General features: G+C 34.6%; 1 protein-coding gene across 1 annotated transcript in view; it reads right to left on the minus strand.

The window, feature by feature from the left end:
• Nucleotides 1–7,165: 7,165 nt before the first annotated feature.
• Nucleotides 7,166–22,542, minus strand: part of LOC124961283 (coiled-coil domain-containing protein 7-like) — a 51,394-nt gene continuing 36,017 nt past the window's right edge. The window contains exons 8-11 of the mRNA XM_047519926.1: nucleotides 18,949–19,059; nucleotides 9,243–9,350; nucleotides 8,863–8,927; nucleotides 7,166–7,271 (exon numbers count right to left, since the gene is read on the minus strand). Coding sequence (XP_047375882.1) covers nucleotides 7,233–7,271; nucleotides 8,863–8,927; nucleotides 9,243–9,350; nucleotides 18,949–19,059 — 323 coding nt within the window. The 3' untranslated portion in view covers nucleotides 7,166–7,232. The remainder of the gene's footprint in view (nucleotides 7,272–8,862; nucleotides 8,928–9,242; nucleotides 9,351–18,948; nucleotides 19,060–22,542) is intronic.

Here is a 22,542-nt window from a genome sequence, read left to right on the forward strand (position 1 = left end):
ATTTCATGAAATAATTTGAGGAAATTGGAGATAAAGGTCTGGTAAATGCAGATTAATGCATCTGGTTATAGGGTTTTCTTTGTTGGAAGTCTTTTTAATACTGCTTTGATTTTGCTAATTGTTATTGGTCTGTTTAGATTTCCAATATCCTCTTGCTTCAAGTTTGGTAGATCCTGTCAAGAAATTCATGTATATAGCTTTTCCAATTTGTTGGAATATAAATTTTCAAAACAGTCCTTAATGATCATTTGGATTTCAGTGTTGTCTGTTGTAATACCCCATTTTTCACCTCTAATTTTATTGTGTCTTCTCTCTCTTTCTTGCTAGTTTTGCTAAGGGTTTATCAATCTTGTCTACCTTGTCAAAGAACCAAATATTTCACTGATTATTTGTATTGTATTTTTATTTCTCCTTTCATTAATTTCAGCTCTGCTATTTCTTTTCTTCTATTGGTTTTCAGATTATTTTGTTATCATTTTTCTAAGACCTTGTGATGCACCATTAGGGTATTTGTGATCTCTCTAATTTTTTATGTAGACCCTCATAGCCATAAATGTCCCTCTTAGAAGTACCTTTGATGTTTCCCACAGAATCTGGTGTGTTGTGTTTCTATTTTCATTTGAATATAAGAATTTAAAAATTTCTCCTCTGATTTCTTCAGTGACCCATTCATTGTTCAAAAATTTATTGTTCAAATTCCATTTATTTTTATAGTTTCTATAGATTTTCTTTATGTTGATTTCTAACTTCATTCCATTACGATCTGACAAGATGCAATAAATTCTTTCAATATTTTTGTATTTCCTAAGACTTTACTGTCTAATATATATGATACATTTTGGAGCAAGTTCCCTAAGCATCTCAAAACAGTGTATTCTGCTGTCATAGCATGAAATATTCTGCAGATGTTTCTTAAGTTTATTTGATCGATAGTACAGTTTAACTCTGTGGTACCTTTTTTTAATGATTTGTCTGTATCATCTATTTATTAGTGAGAATAGTGTATTAACCCAGTAAGTCTCAAGTTTTAAATTCTGTGAATATTTCAATGAAGTTGACAGAGATGCATTAAAATGAGTTGGAAATAATCTGGAGCTTATATATTATTATATTAATCAACATTAGTCCATATTATTTTATAAGTGATCATTATACTTTCTTATTATAAAATTGTTATATATGCTACCTATGTTCTCAGTTATTGTCATTCAGGACTTGAAAAACTTTATTCCATTCCCTCCCTGAGAAAGCAACTCACTAAAGCAACCAGTAGATGTATTCAAAGTACTGTGTTTAAATCCCAGCACCATTTTGAGAGATAACTACCAGCAACAAAGGTAGCAAACTATACACTAACACATAAATAATCTCTACAGCTCCACTAACCAAGAGAAGGGGAAAAATAATATGGAATGGGATGAAAACTGGGCAATGAAAAGTGTAAAATCAACATTATACTATATAGATCATGAGAAAGGGAAAAAGAAGAAGAAAAGTGGCATGAAGGGAAGAGAGAAAGAAGAGGAGAAATTGGAAAAATAAAGAAAATAAAAGGGAAGAGTATAAAAATTAGAAGAAAAATGATAATACATCAATGAATTTAAAAAGTATGTGAGAGGAAGTAGAAGCAAAATGAGAAGGAAAAGAAAATAGAAAGGGGAATATAAAATGAGAATTAAGAAAAAGGTAGAGAAAATAAATAAAATTAATGAATTAAAAAAAGAAAAACAACCCCACAGACTAGCATAAAACTATGCAATAATAAATGGAAATAAGAAAAAAAAAAACAATACAAATGACAAAACAGGGGAAACCAAAAACTAATATTAAAAACCTTGCCAATTTTTTTTATTGGAGACCCTTTCTTTCAGGGACTTCTGATTTAGAACCTGTCAGGTTTTGGGAAAGTGGTAAATGATCAATTCAGTGGTATATTCTCTGTTTCTGAATATGAAGGCAGAAACTGAATCCACTGCAACTCTCCTGGGGAGAAATCCTATGTGTGTAGTGTGTGTGTGTATGTGTGTATGTGTGTGTGTGTGTGTGTGTGTGTTGTGTGTGTGTACATCTAGATCAGGATTCTGCTTCAGAACACTGGAATTCAGACTCTGGAGTTTATCTACACAGTCCTCACCCTGCTCAACTTTGGCATGCATCTATATGGCTTTGTAAGCTCCATATAGTCTGGATGTTGGTGTGTTCTCTGGTGGCACAGAGGTGATGTCCCCTTGGTGTTTGTTCCCCAGCATCCATATACCTCCCTGTGCAGTCTGATGGTTTATATGCTAGTGGGAAGAAGCACAATGTTCCTAAGATGAATCCATTCTTCACCTGATTTTTCTCTGCAGCTGCCAGCGTGGCCTAGGGTATTCCGTAGAGAATCCAGGTGCTTGCTGCTTACCCAGAGAGGGTGGTGTAAAGTGTCCTCAGCCCTGTGAGTGGAACCCTCTCCAGTGCATGTGTGTGTGCTTGCACACACACCTGGGAAAATCTTGGTGCATAGGGGAAAGTGTTTGCACCCTACTATGCTCTATCTTCCATTAATGGTAGATCTCAGCAGACTTTGACTTGGAGCAATTTCACAGTATCTATATAGATGGTTTCTTCAACAACATTTCAAATTACAATATTTAGTGCTATTTTCAGATGAGATCAAAATGCAGGAATTCATCTCTCAAAATTTTACACTTAGGCATGACCTTCACAAAATGGTTTCTCACCACAGCTCTCCATTCAGAAAAGGAAAAGCAGAGTATTTCTCAGGAACCAGCCCACTATTGAACTCCTGTATTATCTAAGTTCAGTCTGATTTCTCTTTCCAAGACCCTTTTCTCAACTTTGCCTTTCTTTCTTTCCCTTTGTGTCACCCCACACTACATATGCTAGAAACATGAGTGCAGATGCAAATATGATGAACTATTTTTTCTCTGTTCCAGTAACCACAATCTCTGAGTCTCTCCAAGTCTCTGTCAGTCTAGTATTGAACCTCAATTGTATTTCCTCAGTCATCTATCTCACTATGTAACTGTTCTCCAATTGTTTCAACTCCAAGCTATGAAGGATCTAGCTTCTAATTTGCAAGCTTCATCCCTGTACCATGCAATTTTATTTACTTATTTTGCTATGATTTGATTCCTATCTCTCTTATTCTTTGTGCAACTTCTATATGTATTATCTTTGTGGTTAACATGGTTTTATTTAAACAGTTACAATTACCTCTTTTAAGCTGATAACATCATAACTACCCTTATATCTAACATGTTTCCACTTTTATCTCTTCTGTCTATGCTGCTGATGTTATAATTTGTAGCTATTTATATTATTTCTCCATAAAATAGTTAAATTTTAGCTGTTTTTAATTCTTTTGTCTTTTAACTTTTATAATAGGTTCTTATAATAGTTTTTAAATTTATCCACCACTATTACAGTACCAAAATATCCATTTTTGCCTACATATTTACTGTTACCAACAAGAAATGTACATTCTCATATATTTATTCAGCATTCCTTCATTTCAACCTAAATTCCCTTAGCATCATTTTCAGTTATTGTTTGAGAAAACTTTCATCTCCCTTTCATTTTTAAAAGGCAAGATTGGAAAATAGTATTCTCAGATGATATTTTTTACCAACATTTTAAACATATCATTCTACTTTCCTCTTTTCTGAAAGGTTTATGCTAAAAACCCCACTGAACAATTTACATGGATTCCCTCACACATAGTAAATTTATTTTTCCTTCTTTCTTTCAAAATCTTCTCTTTGTCTTCAATAAAGAGATATTTTGATTATAATGTGGGTCAATGTGGGTCTCTTCAAGTTTATCTTACCTAGTTTCTTAGGTAAAGATTTCTGTTTCCTCTCACAGGGTTTTTTGAACAACTTTTTAAACAATTATTGTTCCATTTCCTGCAGTCTCTTAGGTTTTTTAAGTATCTTTACCGGTTTTCTTTTTTCTTTTTTCTCCTCAGATTAGATCATTTGAAATACTTCTCTGTGTTTGCTGATCCTTTCTTTGGCTTCATTTAGTATGCTGTTGAATCCTTCTATTGAACTTTTGAGTTGTTCTGCTTTATAATTCCCATTTGATACTTTAAAAATATTTTCAGTGTGTTGAAATTCTTGCTATATTCATACATTGCTCTCCTAACCTTGATGAGCATCGTTTGGATTTCCTATCATGTAAACCACATATCCATATCATTAGGGTCAGATTCTGGAGACTTATATTCTTGTTTGAAACTCATTTATCTCTTTGTTTACTTCATTTTTCATGATGCTGTGCATTGAGTTTTATGTTTTAGATAAGGCAACCACCTCTCCCAAACTCTTCACATCAGTTTCATGTAGGAAATGGTTCTCATCAATTAGCCTGGCCAGAAATTCTAGGTACTTCTCAATTCTTCATGCTTATCCCTCTCTGTTATTGTTCTTAGTGTCTCTCAGTCAGTGTGTTAAGTCATAGTGCCCTGAGACAGATGAGCTGGAAGCTAGTCATCCATCAAGCAGCAACTGGAAAGGCTAGAGTGTTCAGTGTTCTTTCTTTCTATCCTCTGGGAGAAGCTGCAATCTGTGGTCTATCTCTAGTCACTCTGCTCTCAGCTGGGGAGAGGTTCTGCAGTAAATACCTCCACTCTCAATCAGACTGTACACTCTGAACCTGCAGAGATAGCCAGTAAGAGCATTCCAATTTAAAAATAATCTTTCATTTTTTGTGATCTAAGGAAACTTTGGAATATAACTCCCAGAGTCAACCAATTTAGAAGCTCTTGGGTGGGAGTTATAAAGTATAGGAGTGATACAAGTACAAATTTCTTCCAAGAATTTATTGCTGGAATAAGTCAGGCAAGAAGGCACAGGAGTGTCTAGACGCTATTTAGGCTTGGAGAGATCTTCTAAACTGTTCCCAGAAAGAATGAGCAGACTTGTATTTATCACTGGAGTGAACGAAGTAGTAAAGACTGATCAACATTGGTTCTAAATCAAATGTCTAATAAGACTGATTTAGAAATGTTGACCTTTCCACAATATGAGGGTGTATTGGTTATACACCATTGGTCCCCAGATTTAGGCTAGGAAGAAGTCAGAACCTCAGGCAACATCTGTAACAAACCCCTTCCAGGAAGAGACAGAAGATGTACTGATTTTGAAGAGTTACAACTACTAGAAGGGCTTTCTACCCATCAAAACTGTGTCTGTGTTTACTGTGCTTCAGGAAAACTGGTGAATTCCAAGTCACTTCCACTCCTTGAGGCAGGTGATTTAAGAGCCAAACACTGGTAAGAGTTGTAAATTCTGGAATCGATCTATGTGGTCCTAACCCTTCATTCTTCAAGAACAAGTTGGGAATTGAGTATACCTTTTCATTATAAGATACTGGGGTCAGGCCATATCTTGTGTATGAGTCTCTACCTTTCCTTGCCATTTCAGTGTGAAAATTTTCCAGTTTCTGATGCGTAGGAATCTCTGAATGAGCTTCTGACTTACAGAAGGAACTGATCCATTTATAGGTATTTATTCAGTACATCTGCGGGAGTCAGGAAAAAAGCTGCCTTCTATCGTGTTGCTGACATCCCTGTCTAGAAAGGCACTTTGAATGGCAAGGAAGACTGCAGAGGTTAGGGGTTTGTGTCCCTACGGCCTCATGAGTATCTTCTCATATGTCCTCATTCCAGTTGTCAAGAAACTATTCCTTCCTAATCAATACACTCACTTTAATAACTGCAAGATTGGACATTTCAATTGCCTTTTGGTATTTCCTTCCAAATATGCTTTTACAAAGAGAGTCAGGCTGAAAAACTTCCGAATCTTTCAAGTTTTACTTCTTGTTTAATTGTAAATTCTGTTTTTGTTTTCTCTTTTCATTTAACTATAAGCAGTAAAGAGAAGTTGTGCTGTACCCTCAAAACTTTGTTTAGTGATCTCTTCTGCCAAATATCAGATTTCATTATATCTAAGTTCCTCCTACCAGAAAACACTAGGACATAGGCAAAATTTAGTCAAATCCTTTATACTTTATAATAAGGATGACCTTTTTTTGCAGTTTCTAATCACATGTTCTTCTTTTATATCGGAGAATTCATCACAATGGCCTTTACTCTCCATATTTCTATCTACATTCTATTCACAATCATTTAAAAAATCTCTAAGAAGATTGACACCTTTGTCTATAGTCCTTCTCTTCTTCTGAGCCCTCACCAAAATAGTCATTTACAGTCCAACTTCTACCACTTATCCAGTTTCAAAACCACTTTTTAGGTGTTTGTTATAGTAGCACTCTGCTTTTCAATACCAATTACTGTCTTAGTCTGTTTTCACTGCTATAGCAAAACACATTAGACTGGGTAATTTATGAACAATAAAAATTTATTTTTCCTTGTACTATAATCTAGGAATTCCAAGATGAACGTGTCATAGTTTGATGTCTTGTGAGGACCTATTCCATACAGATGGCACTTTTTCTGTGTCCCCCCCATGGCTAAAGAGTGGCAGGGATGAACTCTGTGTTTTTACCTCATGGAAGAGCAAAGGAACTAGGGCATTCCCTAACACCCCTTTTATAACAGTACTAATACCGTTTGTAAATGTGGGATCCTAATGAATTCCCAAAAGGCCCATCTCTTAATATAATCACACTGGGTATTGAGTACTAACACAATTTTTTTTTGGGTGGAGGGACAGATATTCTCCACAAAATTATACCAAAATCACAAAATTATACCAAAAAATCAAGAATAATTTTTTTTAGATTATAGCTAATATATTTTAGCAGATAATATTTGTCAAGAATTTAAATATGAATATGGGGTGAATATTATACTTGAAAATGAAATAACTATAATGGTTCTATAAAATTCTAGAAAAGTATTTCCTAAGGTAGTATTCCATAAAACACTATTACCAGAAAAAGAAAAAGTCAGTGCTCTTTGGCCAAATAAATTTGTAAAATGAAATGTAAAAATTAGAATATTAGAGACTATGAGAATAGGTAGTATTAATCACTTCCACAATAATCCAATTTTGGTAAAGTATGTACTAAAATATTCAGCCTAGAGAAAAATTCAACTGTAAATCCACAAAACAACTGAACTACATTTAGAACACATTTTAAAATCATTAAATATTTTGACTATTATTTTAAAATACATTCATCACTATCATACATACTTCTCAATTTTTCAGATTGGAAAGCTCTATTTCCTTGAGTTTTACCCATGTATCCTGTGTAGGACTCTACATCTTCAAGTTTAAAACTTTCATCCAAATCTTGTTCTGCAAAGAAAATAACTTTTAGCAAATTTAACACAGAAACATGATTGAAACTTATCTGATATTTCCTAATCTTAATAAGACTATAATGTCTGAAAGTTAGGAAATTATCAATACATCATTACATCAAGTCATAAGGCAAAATTTTTCTCAATAAATACAAGTAGCTAATTTCATAAATTTCACATCTATTTCTGATAAAACTCTTTGAAAAATCAGAAATATAGATTTACTGCTACACATTAATTCCCCTTTCTATTTCACTCTAAGAACTAATACCCTGATATCTGCTGAGGCACCAAAAGCCATTCCTATTAAAATTATGTAAATTATTGTTGTATTCTTGTAATTACCTGCTTCTAATAAAGTGGTATTATGAAGAAGAAGTATAATAAGTAGGAGTATGATGACCTTCTGGTTAACATTACCTATATGACTAAACATATTTGTCTGAGTTATCATGTAGTTATTTGATTTAAAAATTTAAAGAGAAATTTTAAAAATGCATATTATTTTAATAATACATATATTTTCAGTTACTAATTCCTATACCCAGAATTTTAAAAAATTGGATTCAGGTATTATGCCCAATATAAATATTTTCTATAGCTATCCCCAAATTATTCAATCATTATATAGTATGTATATACCTATAACATTGAAATTTATTTTCTCATACCCTTCCTAATTGATTTCATATATCTTCATTACTTCATGAATAACAAACTATATTTTAATTCAATTCCTTTTATTAGTAATATATATTTATTTGATCAACAATAAATCTACTATTTATTTTTCTGTTGGAGGAAATATCTCCCTGTTTGGCCAACATTTCTTTTTGTCTTTTGTTTTCATCATATGAAAACCAACATGTTTTTTGGTGGTAATTATCAGATATTTTATTGCCCTCTTATCAACACTAGTTGATAAGAGTATATATAGGAATATATAGTATATATAGGAATATATATACTATATATTACTAGTATATATAGGAATATTGCTGTTTTCCTTTAGCAAATTTGTATTTGCCACTTTGCTGAAAACTCATATTGATATTAAATATTTGACTCTTCCATGTTTTAATGGTACAAGTCTAATAGTCTATAAGCAATAAACATGTACCAACACTTCTAATATTTATAACAGATTATTTTTCTTTTTGTATTACACAGATTAGATATTTTAGAACTTTGTTTCATTTAGCAGCAATAGTAATTCTGTCTTGATTTCAACTTTAATAGTATATTTTAATTTTCAATGGAGTATTAAAGACAGATTTTCTTCAACATGTTAAGAAAGCACTATTTGTTTCACGCTTTTAAAATCAAGAACTGATACATAGCTACACAAAAAATGAAACATATAAAAATAAACAAGAAAACACATATATGATTTTTTTTTCAACAATTTATCAACTTTTTTGTTACTAAAGATCTGAAATTGAGGAACATACTGTCTTCTTGTGATTGTTAAGGTAATAACAATTACATTCTAAAAGAGTACAAGAAATTCTGGTAGCAACGGAAAGATGGTAGTAAAAGAAAGTAAAAGAAGGAATTGCATGAAAGGTTAGAGGAAATTGTTTTACCACTTTAAAGTCAAATCCAATCAGATTCTTCCAAGATTTTAGTATCTTCCAAGATTCTAGTTTTCCTGGGGGTGATAATAGCAGAGTAAAGAACCAGATTATCTGTGTTTGAAATTCATCTCTAATTATGTGAATTTAGACAAATTATCCAATGTCTCACTCTCCTTATATCTTAGATGATGATAACAATATTTCCCTCAAAGCTTTTCTTTGTTACTTATTTTATAATAACCATTTAATAAATAATAAATGTTTGCTATTATTATATTAGATATAAAAATAAAAAATAGCTTGATATACATTTATAACTATATTCCAAACTTATTGTTATAGTATGAGTGTTTATATGACTTAAAAATATTTGCCAATATTGTACATACCAAGTTTTTCCTCTTGGGCAATTTTGCGTTTCTTACTTTGTGGAAGATCTTTTGATTTTGAGTCTTCTGGCAAAGGACTTTCATCAGTCATTGGAACCAATTTTTGATCTATAAAACAGATGTTTGAAATATGGACATATTGGGGATCATGCTTTCAAAACATGAACTTTGGGGGCACATGACATGTCCAAACCACAGCACCAACTTTTTCTGGTTGCTATATCTTCTGAAAAGTGAAGCTAAGTGAGATTATTAGAGAAGAGAAAGGGGATTAGGGGTGAGGGGAGAAGATATATATGAAGGGGGACAATGGGGAAGAGAAGGGATCAAAGTAAATTCTATGCACATATGAATACGCTACAATGAAGCTAATGATTCTAATTAATATGCATTAATAAAAAAGTGATACATCACAAAAATAGACTTAAAGAATCACATGATTATCTCAATAGTTGCAGAAAAGCATTTGACAAAATATATTATTCATTCATGTTTAGAACAGTGGAAAATCTAGGGATAGAAGGAACATACCTCAACACTGTAAAAGCCATATATGACAAACCCAAGGCCATTATCATTCTAAGTGGAGAAAAACTAAAACCATTCCCTCTAAAAACAGGAACAAGACAAGGATGCCTGCATTCACTACTTCTATTCAACATAGTACTTGAAACTCTAGCCAGAGCAGTTATGCAAAAGAAAGAAATGAAAGGGATATACATTTTGATAGATCATATATAAGTGGAGTATAATTTCTCATTTTTCTGATTATACATATTGTAGGATCACATTGGTCATACAGTCAAATATGTACATATTAATAAGACTAAGACTCCTAAAGCACAAGAAATGAAATATAAAATCAACAAATGAATGACATCAAACTAAAAAGCTTACAACATTCTAGAGCTTTTCCAACTGTCATCACTAAACTCTCCAAAATTCTTCCTGCAAATTCCAAAATACTTCAAAAGCTTCTGAACCACATGGTCAGGTTATTCACAGCAACAGCCCCACTCCTGGTACCAATTTCTGTTTTAGCCAATTTTTTTTTTTAACCACTATGACCAAAAGACATGACAAGAACAATCAGAGGGGGAAAAGTTTATCTAGAGGCTCATGTTTTTAGGGGCCTTAGTCCATAAATGGCAGACTTCATTCTTTGGGGACCTGAGGTGAGGCACAACATCATGGTGGAAGAGCATGGCAGAAGAAAGCAGCTTAGGTCATGGTACTAGGCAGGAGAGAGGAGAACAAACCCCCAAAACCCCAGTCTTTTATTTCTTCTTTTCTCAATAGCAATTGCCATTGTTTACTTTGCTGTTGTTCAGAAGCAGTTTAATTTGACACTGCACAATTAATATGATGCTGCACAACTCCTTAGTTTTATTTCCTAAGCTTTAGGAGTCTTATCAAGGAAGTCACTACCTGCATTTACATGATGGAGTATTGATTATATGTTTTCTTCTAGAAGTTGCAAAATTTCTGGTCTGATTCCTAGGTTTTTTATCCATTCTGAGTTGCATTTGTGCAGAGTGAGAACTATGCATCTAGTTTCATTCTTCTACAAATGGATACTCAATTTTTCAAGCACTATATGTTAAAAAAAAAAAAGGCTGTCTTTTCTCTAACATATGTTTTTGGCACCTTGGTCAAGGATCAGCTGACTGTATCTATATGGGTTTCTCTCTGCATTTTTTAATTTATTCACTGGTATTTATATACCAGTGTATACATGTCTGCTCTTATGCCAATACTATGTAGCTTTTGTTTCTAAGTTCTGTAGTATATTTTGAAGTCAGGAATTGTGATACCTCTATCACTGACTTATTACTGAGTACTGATTTGGCTATTCTGGTTCTTTATTTTTCCATATGAATTTTAATATTATTTTTTTCTAGTTCTCAGAGTAGCAACTGTTGCTTGGGTTCAATCTCCATTTTCATGGAATATCTTTTTCCAAGCTTTAACCATCCTGTGGTCAGTTTTGCCTGTACAATTAGTGTCTTGCAAAAAAGTTAGGTCTTGTTTTTAATCCACTCTTCTAGAATATGTCTTTTAATTGAAGAGTTGAGACCACTCACATTGAGTGCTATAGAGATGTTTATTATTACCTGTCATTTTAATTTTTTCTGATGTTGACTTTGGTTCTAATTTTAATTTGTTTAGTTACTCTTCTCATGAGATTTGTCCATTCACTGGATGTGACATTTGTATTTAATGTATGTGTAATGTTTCTGTAAATATTTTCTGTAGTGCTGTCTTAGTTTATGCTTATCTTAGATTTTTATTTCTTCTTCAGTTCTAAAGAAAAGTTTTGCTGGATAATTTTGTTGGCAGTTATCTTCTTTTAGGACTTGGAATGATGTGTTCCATGCCCTCCTGGCCTTTAGAGACTATGCTAAGCAATCAGGTGATTCTTGTTGGTTAATCTTTAAATGTAACCTGCTGTTTGAAGCTTTTAAAATTCTATCTTTGTACTGTATGTTAGCCATTTTAATTATAATGTGTCAGGAAGAGGTTCTTTATTCATCTCATCTATTTGGGCCTTGAAATGCCTCCTGTATTTAGATGACCATTTCTAAGTTCCGAAATTTTCTGATATATTTCACAGAAAAGGTTATCCATACTCTTAGTTTGTATCTAGGAACTCTGTTCAATTACAGTGGTTCTTAGATTTGGTCTCTGGGGGTTATACCAGATTTACTGAATATTGTGATTATGGTTTCTTATTGTTTTTATTGTTGACAGAATTTTCAAGATCATATACCTTGTCTTTGAGGCCTGAAAATCTGTCTTCTATATGGTCTGTTCTATTGGTAATACTTTCAACTGAATTTTTATTTGACTTATTGGTTCTTTTATTTCCAAAATATCTTTTTGAATCTTTTTCAGGGACACTTACCTGTTTATTAAAATGATTTTTCACCCCTATATTTCCTCTCTTAGCTCATTCATTAGATCTTCCTTTAGCTCAAGGATCATTTTAACCACCAACTTTGAATTCTCTGAGATTTTTATCCACTTCAATATCTATAAATTTGTTGTTGCAGGGTTATAGACTTTTCAAAGCATCTTCATTACTTGCTTCATCATATTTTCTGTATTCCTATGTTGAGATTTTCCCATTTACTGGAATGCATCACTCTCCCACTACTGTCTGGAGGATTCTTTAGTAGGCTGTTTTCATTTTACTATGTGTCCCAAGCCAGGGGTATATCTCCATTTCAAATGAGCCAGTCAATGTGTTCTTGGTCTTTGATCAATATCTTACACCACTGAGGGGAAATAACAATCATCTGTAACTGTGAATACATTTCTGATCATTCAAGATGCACAGCATTCTCCCTATAGATGTTCTAGCACCTATATGGCAAAGCAACCTGGGCCTTCTGAGCATAGGAGATAAAGCCTACAAATGGATGCCAAGAATAGTGGGTTCCAAGACAAAGGCTTTCATCAGGTGAAAAATGTCAAAAGAGGTTCCTTAGGGGAAAGAAAAAGGAACATTATACAGAACAAAAACAAAGACCATCAAAGAGAAGAAAAATATCAGAAAATTAATAAATGAAAATATTTCATTTTTCTTACTCTTAATTGATTAAACCAATTGTAGAATATTAATAAATAATAATAGTAACCATGTATTCAGTAATAATTACTTATACATATGTGAGTGAGTGACAAGAAGTGGGAATTGGGGATAAGCTGACATCAGAATACTTGTACTATACATGTACTTACACTAGTATTATGTTTTGGATCTAAAATATCCTCCATTGGCTCCTATGTTAAAGGGATGGCCCCCAATATACAATGTTCAAAGGTAGGGCTCTTGGAAAGTGATTGAATCATGAAGGTTCTGAACTCATAAAAAGATTAACTCATTGAAGTGAAGAACTTTGTTCTAATTTTTGATGAAATGTAAGGTACCATAATGCTAGATGCAACAAGAAAATGATGAGAATCATTTTAATGAATGTTGTGGAAGTTATCTTATTATTTATAAATATTCTGACACATAGAACATATTGTACATTGGTCTCCAGGATTCATGGGTTATGTAAGCTTTAGGTTAATACATATTCACAGACCAACCACAAGTTTATTCACTATGTTATTATTATTTGTAATTACAAATATTCAAAATGATTTAAATGTTCATATATATTGGTTGAATATGAATTATTATATACAATGTGATACAAACCACTGTACATATTTATGTAAAAACAATGAAAAAGATTTCTATAAACTGACATGAAGAAATTTCCAGGAAATAAGTGAAAAAATGGAATTTGAAAGAAATAATTAGAAAAAATAGAAATAGAGGGATATTAACCTTTTGAAAGGAAACACAGGGAGATGGGCAAGAAAATGCAAGGAATGTTAAAGGAGTTATTCTTTAAGAACACTTTCTGAATAATATTTACTTTTGGAAGTAGGTTAATATTCTATATATTCAAAAACAGAATGAAATCAATAAGGACAAGAAGTGGGCACTAAAATTGAAGCAATCTTATTAAAATGAATCTACTGAAGAGAAAATACAAACTACTAATCCAAGTGACTCAAGAATACAGAATATGAAACACACAGTTTTGGGTAATAATGTGGCAGAATGGGCAGGAAGCAAATGATGAAATCTTTTTAGTAAATTTGTTTTCATAGTAATACGTGATAAACAATTCTGAAATAAGATTTGAAACATTATAGGATTGAGCACATGTGTGAATCTGTTGATGTTTTAAGAATCAGGATTCACACTGGAGAAGAAAAGGCATACACATACCAAATGGAGGAAGGTGAGAACAAACCCTGAGGAACTAAACTTGAAGGTATCTGAGAGACTGCATGATTTCTAAAATACATGTATATATGTAAGCAAAAGTTCATATTTTCACATGAATGTTTATAATGTGAATGTGTATATATGTACATGTATACATATAAACATATGTGTATATAATGAGAATGACTGCATTCTCAGTTGGGTATTATTTGAGCTCAGAGACATTTGGCTCACACATGATGACTTCCTTGACATTGCATAACATCAAGCTGGATCATTCATTCAAAGTATATAGTTTCCCTGTCAGTCACTCTAGTGGTCTCTCATGAGTGAAGACAGTACATTATGAGATTGTATGAGACTCAGATTTCTATATTTGTTCATGCCATTCCTACTTATTACTGAGCTCAACTGAACCTCCCCATAAGTCCATGCTGATCAGTCTACAACACAATCCGTTTTCTGGTTAATCAACAATGGTGTTTTGGTCAGCTTTTTTGTTGCTGTGATCAAAAGACCTAACAAGAACAATTTTAGAGGAGTTAAAGTTTATTTGGCACTCATGACTTCAGAGGTCTCAGTCCATTTCTCAGGCTCCATTGCTCTGGGCCGAAGGTGAGGCAGAAGAGTGTGGTGGAGGAAAGCAGTTCAGGACATCATCATCAGGAAGCAGAGACAGCATTCTTCTCACCATGGACAATACATAACCCCAAAGGAATGCTCCCAGTGACCTATCTCCTTCAGTCACACCCTATCTGCCTACAGTTACAACCCAGTTAATCCATTCAAGTGGGTAAACGTGCCATTTAGGTTAAGGTTCTCGTGTTCAATCATTTCATTGGTTTAAATTAACTGTGATCTCTACAATCCCTGATCCTCTGATGAGAAAGTTATGGGTTGAATTATGTGCCCTCCACCTAAAATGTGTTGAAGTCCTAACCTTAAGTACTTCAGAATATAATCTCAGAAAGAAAAAGGAAAGACCTGTAGAGAAAGTGTCTTTCAATTTAGAGCTATGCACATATTGTCAGTGACAGAAATATGAATGTTAAAGATTTACCAGTCAAGTCTCAGATGGAAATGAAGAACAAGTTATTGGAAACTGAAGAAAAGTCAATTTATATTCTAAAATGCTAGAGAACCTGTTTGAATTGTGTTCTATTGGGTAGAAAGTACTCAACAATAGTAAAACTTATAATAGTAGAATTTATAAGCCATGAACTCCAATATTTAGCAGAGGCGATTTCCAAGTGCAGTACTTATGGTACAGCCTGATTATTTCTTTCTGATAAAGCAAGCACTAAAGAAATCAGTTAAAAATTAAAAAGGAAACAAAATGAAAATTTGCAAAATTATCAACCTATCTACATGTGAAAAAAAAAAAAGAATACATGTTCTAGAGTTAATGTCAAGGGTGTGGCTGGACAACTGTTTGCTAAAGAGACTAGGTATGCAGACTGGATCCAGTCAACCATTGTAACAGAAGTACTGCCAGCTTGGACTAAAGGAGTTGGAGGCTGGACAAACTAAAGGAAGGTTGTCAGACTTCTAAGATTTCTAGATAGGAAATGTGTCAATAGAGCTATTCTGTTTTGAACTTGTGCTATCCTTCCAGAAAAGAGAATAATGACCCTAAGTGTAGTTCAGATGCCCGAGGTTTCTGTTGCCACCTCAGGCCCAGGAGATATGTCAGAGGACTGAACTTTCGCCTACTCTGATCCAGGTCACTACCTAGACCCAAGGAGGCAGAGCCATAGAGGACACGGCATCAAGCCAGTTAGCATTATTCTCAAGACTTAAAATCTAATGAAATTTGCCCTGTCAGATTCTGGATTTGCTTGGGACTTCTCATCCCCTGTTTTTCATCCATCTTTTTCCCTTTTGGAATTGAAATATCTGCCCTATGACTGTTTTAGAAGTAGAAATCTTGATGTATGGTTTCACGGGTTCACTGGTGGAAAACATTTTCCTCCTGGGATGAATCTTATTCCAAGGCTCACCCATAATTGTTTTAATGATTTAGGTGATAAGTTTTGGAACTTGAAGTTACTGATTTTTAGATGAGATTTTAGAATTATAGCTGAATTTTGGGGGATGTTGGTATGGGTTGGATGTGTTTTGCATGTGGCAAGGACGAAAAAATATTTAGAGAAATTCATAGATATTTACAATGAAAATGCATGTATACAAGGTTCTTCTTTATCCCATTATTTATAGTTTCAAAATAGTTAAAACTAACTGTATTAGCATGGGAGTTGGACTGAATAAATTAAGGTATAAACTATAACAGTTTATATAAGTTATATGAATAAATATATAAAAATTATGATATGACTCGTGGCATATCTATAATATAAAAAACACATTAATAAACATACATCAAGATATTTCCAGGAAATATTGTTAAGAAAAAATAAAGCACTGATGTGCTAACTATTGGGAAAGAAAAAAAGGGGAAATGGGAAAAATTATAAGAGAGAAAAAAGAGGTACTTATGTTTACAAACTGGAAAACAAGAAATATATAAGAAAACATTCTGGTTGTAGTTGGAGACAGGAGGACTAGTGAATGCAGTAGGAGGTATAAAAAAAGTACTGATACTTTTCTAAGTATATATTTTTTTCATATAAGATTAGAAGTAGGTTAATATTTAACATAGTCCAAAAATAAAATTAAGTTAAAAAACTTAGAGGGACTAAAACTAAAATGAACATAAAGAGATGACACTGCTAAAGAAAAAAAAAAAAAAACACTAATCCAAGCAATTCATTAATACATTATCTGACACAGAACACTTGGAGAGTTCTAATGAATTGTTTACATAAGATTCTCAGTTCCCAGCAGGAATAATGGTCCTTTCCCTATTCCAGGACTCACAGCTGAGCTCCTAAGATGTGTCAAATTAGAAAAACAACAGAGGACCCTGGTGATCCCTTCATTGTACAATGAGGGCATGAGAACAACAGATAAGATTGTTGACCAGACACAGATTTTTAAGTTCACTTGTTTCAATCCCCCTGGTTATCAAGCTCAACAAACTCCTCCTAAGGACATGGCATTCAATCAGCATAATCCAGATCTTTGATAAATTTGGGGGATCCAAGTGACAGTCTAGGTAGCAAACGATGACCAATGAAGTGATAAAAGAATGGCAATTACGTGTCCTCTGCTGAGCAGTGCAGGCAATGGCCTTATGAAAGAGATACATGGGACTGGTTATCAAACAAAACAATTAGATTGATGGGTTCTCCACCAAAGGCTGAAGGGCAGATGATGAGCCATCGGGGGTCCAACAGGCACTGAGATCTATATTTGCTGGCCACTGTGGCTACTATAAACGCTATCTTCTCCACTCTGTCAATGAATCTTGAGACTTGAGTAGTTTGCCTCCTTGAAGAATGAAGTAATCTGACTAGAGTGGCACCTTGTGAGGTCTTTCTCACAGACCCTGTTTTATTCAGACTGCTCACTATTCATAAATGAACATGAGTAGGGCTTAGGCAAAGTTCCCTATGCACCTAAGAAGCAACACCAAATTCAAACTTTAAAGTGGAGGTAGAAGGAAATTGCACTTACTGGACCTTTTGGACACCAGTAAACAAATTACCATGATACCCACGACTTTTATCACAAGGATGAGAAAGAAACTGATAATTTTTTCTAGTTATTATTCTAGTGCCATTTGTCCATTCCCAACTTTGAATGGATCCTTTCAGACCACTACAAATCCCCATTGTTATGGTACTTACTTGTTAAATGAGTTTTTCTATATGAACACACAGTTGTATTTACTCCCTCCCTCTGATGATGTTTAAGGATATTTTAGTGAAGCTAGGCTTGGTTGGTGCATGCCTGTAATTTCAGAGGCTTGGGAAGCTGAGGCAGGAAGATTTCAAGTTCAAAGTAGTCTCAGCAAAAGCAAGTGCTCGGTAACTCAGTGAGACCCTATCTCTAAATAAAATACAAAATAGGGCTGGTGATAATGACTCAGTGGTTGAGTGCTCCTGAGTTCAATTCTCAGCACCATCCCCCCCCGCAAAAAGAGACATCTTAGTGAGATATGTGGAAGATCATGAACCTATTGAACTACTATTGCCCTCTGTGCAAGACTGAAATAAAAATAAAATGGGCAATTGTTGGGATTATTCAGTTACTACCACATTCATATTCCAGTCACAGAGATGAGACAACACCCATCTATCTGGTTACCATAAAGATCACTACATTTCAAGGGACCCTGACCAACATGATGCCTGGGACCCTTCAACTGACTACCCTCACTGCCCTCTTCTTGGACCTGTCTGAATTCCATCTGTGTTTATATATTAGCAACACCTGTTTGCTGCTTGGAGCCTATGGTAAAACAAACAACAAATAACTGCTACAGACCAGAGGTGCTCAACAGGCTTTCAGGCCATAAAGTTCCAGAGTCAGTTGAGAAGCACTACCCTTTATGACACAATTATTGGCCTGTTACTATCATTGGTGGACAGTGAGCATGACCTTGGCTATATAATATCTTTTGATAAAAAATTCTAACTGGCACTCAGTGCCACTGTCTAACAAAAGCAACATGGACAGCCTGGGGAATAAAAAGGAATAATTGCCCTCATTGCAAAACTTAAAAGCCAACCATCTGTAAACTATCCATTTAATTTTAGTTCCATCTTTGCTGTGTGTAAGATGTTGGGTGGTCTAATAAATTTATGAATATCTTTACATGACTTTTTGTTCTTGAGTTGTTTTAGAGTTTGCAAACTTCATATTAAAATGTAAATTTTCTATAAAATATACATTAAACCAAAGAAAAAAGTTCTGATGAATTTAAATTAGTATCAGTTAGTTATTAATATTAATTTAAATTAAATTTATATATTAATTTTTACTATATCATGCTATAATCAGTATACTTACTATTAAGTTCTTCCCCTCTGAAAGTTTTTTGCTTCTTTGATTGCACTTGGGTTTTTGGCACTGAATCTTGATCTTTTGGCAAAAGATTTTCATAAGGTACTTCATCATGAGCTACATTAAGAGAGACATTTAGTCCTTCAATAGAAATTTAGTCCTATAGTCTCCAGATATCAAATTTATAACAAGTGGCAGCAACATTTTCTTTCATTTTATAAAGTTATAAATAAATTACTATGATGCTAGGTCTGGCATGAAAACTGTTAGAACATTTTCAATGTGTTGAAGATATATGGTCATTTTGGAAATACACCTAGACATCAGATTGTTTATATTAGTCTCTAATTTCCTTAGGATATTTATATTTTAGGTTAATACCTATTCACAGATCAAAAATGGAAATGTATTATGTATTCATTATAACTTTATTTGTAATCACAAAATATTCAAGATCAGTGAAATATTCAAGCATGGAAAATTGGTAAATAACTGATATGTATATCATAAACTATAGTATAATATCAATTATGGTATATAATGATGCATATGTCCATATATATACATACAAGTGTGTATATAAATAGTATACTATGTGTGTGTATATAAATATAGTATACTATGATTTGGATCTGGATTTTCCCCCAAAGGCTCATGTGTTGAATGCTTGGTCTCCAATGCAGTAGTTTTCAGAGGTGGGACTTTGAGGAAGTGAGTGGATCACGAAGTCTGACCACATTGGTGGATTAATCCATTGACAGCTGACTGAACCACAGGAAGGCAGTGGAGGCTGTGGAGGTCACACCTAGTTGAAGGTTGTGATCCATGGGGGCGTGCCCTTGGGGACTACATCTTGACCCTGGTTCCTTCTATTCTCTCTCTGTTTCTCTCTCTCTCTCTCTCTCTTTTTCTCTCTCTCTCTCTCTCCCCCTCCCTCCTTCCCTCCCTCCCTCCTCCCCTCTCTCTCCCTCTATCCATCTTTCCTTCTCTCCCTCTCCTTCCTGATGGAGGTCATAAGGTGAACAGCTTTGCTGTTCCCTTCTACTTCTGCCTTACCTGGCCCAAAGCAATGGAGCCAGCCTACCATGAACTTCACCCTTACGACACCACGATCCAAAAACACTCTTTCTCCTTTAAGTTGTTCTTGATAGGCATTTTGGACACAGCAATCAAAAGCTAACTAACATAGAAAATAGGTACCACAAGTGGAATGTTGCTGTAACTATATCTGACTATGTGGTTCAGAAGAATTTGGAACTAGTTTGTGGGAGGAATTTGGAAAAATTTGGAGACACAGGCTAGAGAAGGTTTAAAATGATGTAGGTGAAACTTACTAGGCAATTCTGGTAGAAGCCCAGAAGATCAGAGTGACAGTAGGAATGAAACCAGTAAAGATGGTGCTCATGAAGTTTCAGATGGGAATGAGGACTCCATTGGAAATAGACTAAAGGTCATATATGTTACGTTCTGTCAAGAACTTGACTACATTTTGTTCATGCTCTTAGGCTTTCCATGAGTCTGAGTTTAAAGGTGATGGATTAATTAATCTTGTGGAGGAAATTTCAAGGCAGTACAACATTCAGGCTATGGAATGGGTATTGCTAACTGCTTTCAGTCAAATTTATTAAGAATGGGAAGCAAAAAGCAGAGTGGTAAGTTCTGAAAACTTGCAGTTTGATCAGAAAATTGTGTGTAAAACTGGTCATACAAGGTGTGGCACTGAAGAGAAACCCAGAGCTTTGTGCCCACGAAATATTAAAGATGCCTTGAGGACATCTCAGGAATCAGCAAGACCCCAATACATCACATATTCAAAGGTGTAAAAGTAAAAATTCTTTTGAGAGACTTCACTTTGAGAAGAGAGTGCCAGGGTGCTCTTTTCTCACAAGAACACTTAGGAATTTATTTCCTCAGGATATATTTTACTGTGCTCAGCCTCCAGGCACTCAGAGAAATTGCTGCAGTCATAGTTCTGGGGGGTCCAGGTATTGCTCAAGCTGGTGACAGACCTTGGTGGTGGTGTTCATGTGGTGCTGGTTTTGAAGGAACACAGAATGTAAGATACTTGCATGGGCATGGAGATTTCCACTAAGACTTAAAAGGAAGGCCTGGGAGGTCAGGTAATTTCTGGCAGGGCTAGTATTCCTGCAGATAGCTCCTCAGAGGGTTATGCATGCAGTTATCAGAGTGATGTCAAAGTTGTAATGAAGACCCCAAGGAGATGGAGATGCCAGAAAACATATGCCAAGAAAGCTGCAGGTAGCAAGGAGAGAAAACACAAGAGAAAAGCTTTGTGGGCTGCAACTAGAAAGGTTGTAGGGGTGGAGCTTCCCAAGCCTTTTGGAGTCCACATTCTGTCACCATATGCCCTGAATGCCAGAAGGGAAGCTAGGGTTTTGGTTTTGCTTTGGTTCCTTCTTCCTTTCTGTCCCCCTATTCCTCCCTTTGGAATGGTAATGTTCTCCCTGTACCATTGTATGTGGGAAGTATGTCACTTGATTTTTGATTTTTACAAAGCTCACAACTAAAAGTTTGCCTTGGGTCTCACAGATACTTTGAACTTAGACTTTTGAGCAATGTTAAAACTGTTGAGATTTTGGGACCTCTTGGAAATGAACTCGATGAATTTTGCATTTTAAGATGGACATGGGCCTTTGGAGGCCAGGGATGTAATGTTATGATTTTTTAAACTTTTTAAATGTGTTTTTTATTTACACAGACTGCACTTTGATTCACTGTACACAAATGGGGTACAATTTTTCATTTCTATGGTTGTGCATGATGTAGATTCATACCATTCATGTAATCATACATGTACATAGGGTAATGATGTCTGTCTCATTCTACCATCTTTCATATCCCCACCCCCTGGATTGGATGCCACTGGTTATGTGTTGAATGCTTCATCCCCAGTGCAGTAGTGTTCGGAGGTAGGGCTTTTGTGAAGTTATTGGATCATGAGAACTCTGACCTTATCAGACCTTATCAATCCAACAACAGCTGAAAGAACCAATGAGATGGTGGGGGCTATGAAAGGGAGAACCTGGCTGAAGAGAGTGGGTCCTTAGGGGTATGCCCTTGGGACTATATCTTGACCCTGACCCCTTTCCCCTCCTCCTACCTCTCTCTGCTTCTTGATAGCCATGAGGTTAACAGCTTTGCTGCACCATGCTTTTCTGTCTTAATATTCTGCCTCACTTTGGGTCAAAGCAATGAGGCCTGTCTAGCATAAGACTGAAAACTCAGACATTTTTGCTACAGTGATGAAAAGCTTATAATGTGTAATATTTATGATATATAACATGATATAAACAACTGTACATATAGTGAGCCATTCCTTTCCTATCTGTGCTAATTACCTGATCCAACAGCAGTCCCCTAAGGTTTGCTCAGTTTTTCTCCCTATGACTAATATAAATGTTGTTTCTTCTCCTTCTCCCATTGAATTTTGAAATGAATCACAGAGCCCTAAAAAGTTTTACCTAAACCTCTTGGCTTTAAAAATAAAATTAGACTATAATATGGCCAATATCTGTGTGTTCCCTGGAAGGAATGGAGGGCCTGTGTCAAAGTTAAACACTGTAGTGCTATTTCTGGTAC

Source organism: Sciurus carolinensis, chromosome 12, assembly GCF_902686445.1.
Source record: "Sciurus carolinensis chromosome 12, mSciCar1.2, whole genome shotgun sequence".
In the NCBI taxonomy this organism is placed as follows: Eukaryota; Metazoa; Chordata; class Mammalia; order Rodentia; family Sciuridae; genus Sciurus; species Sciurus carolinensis.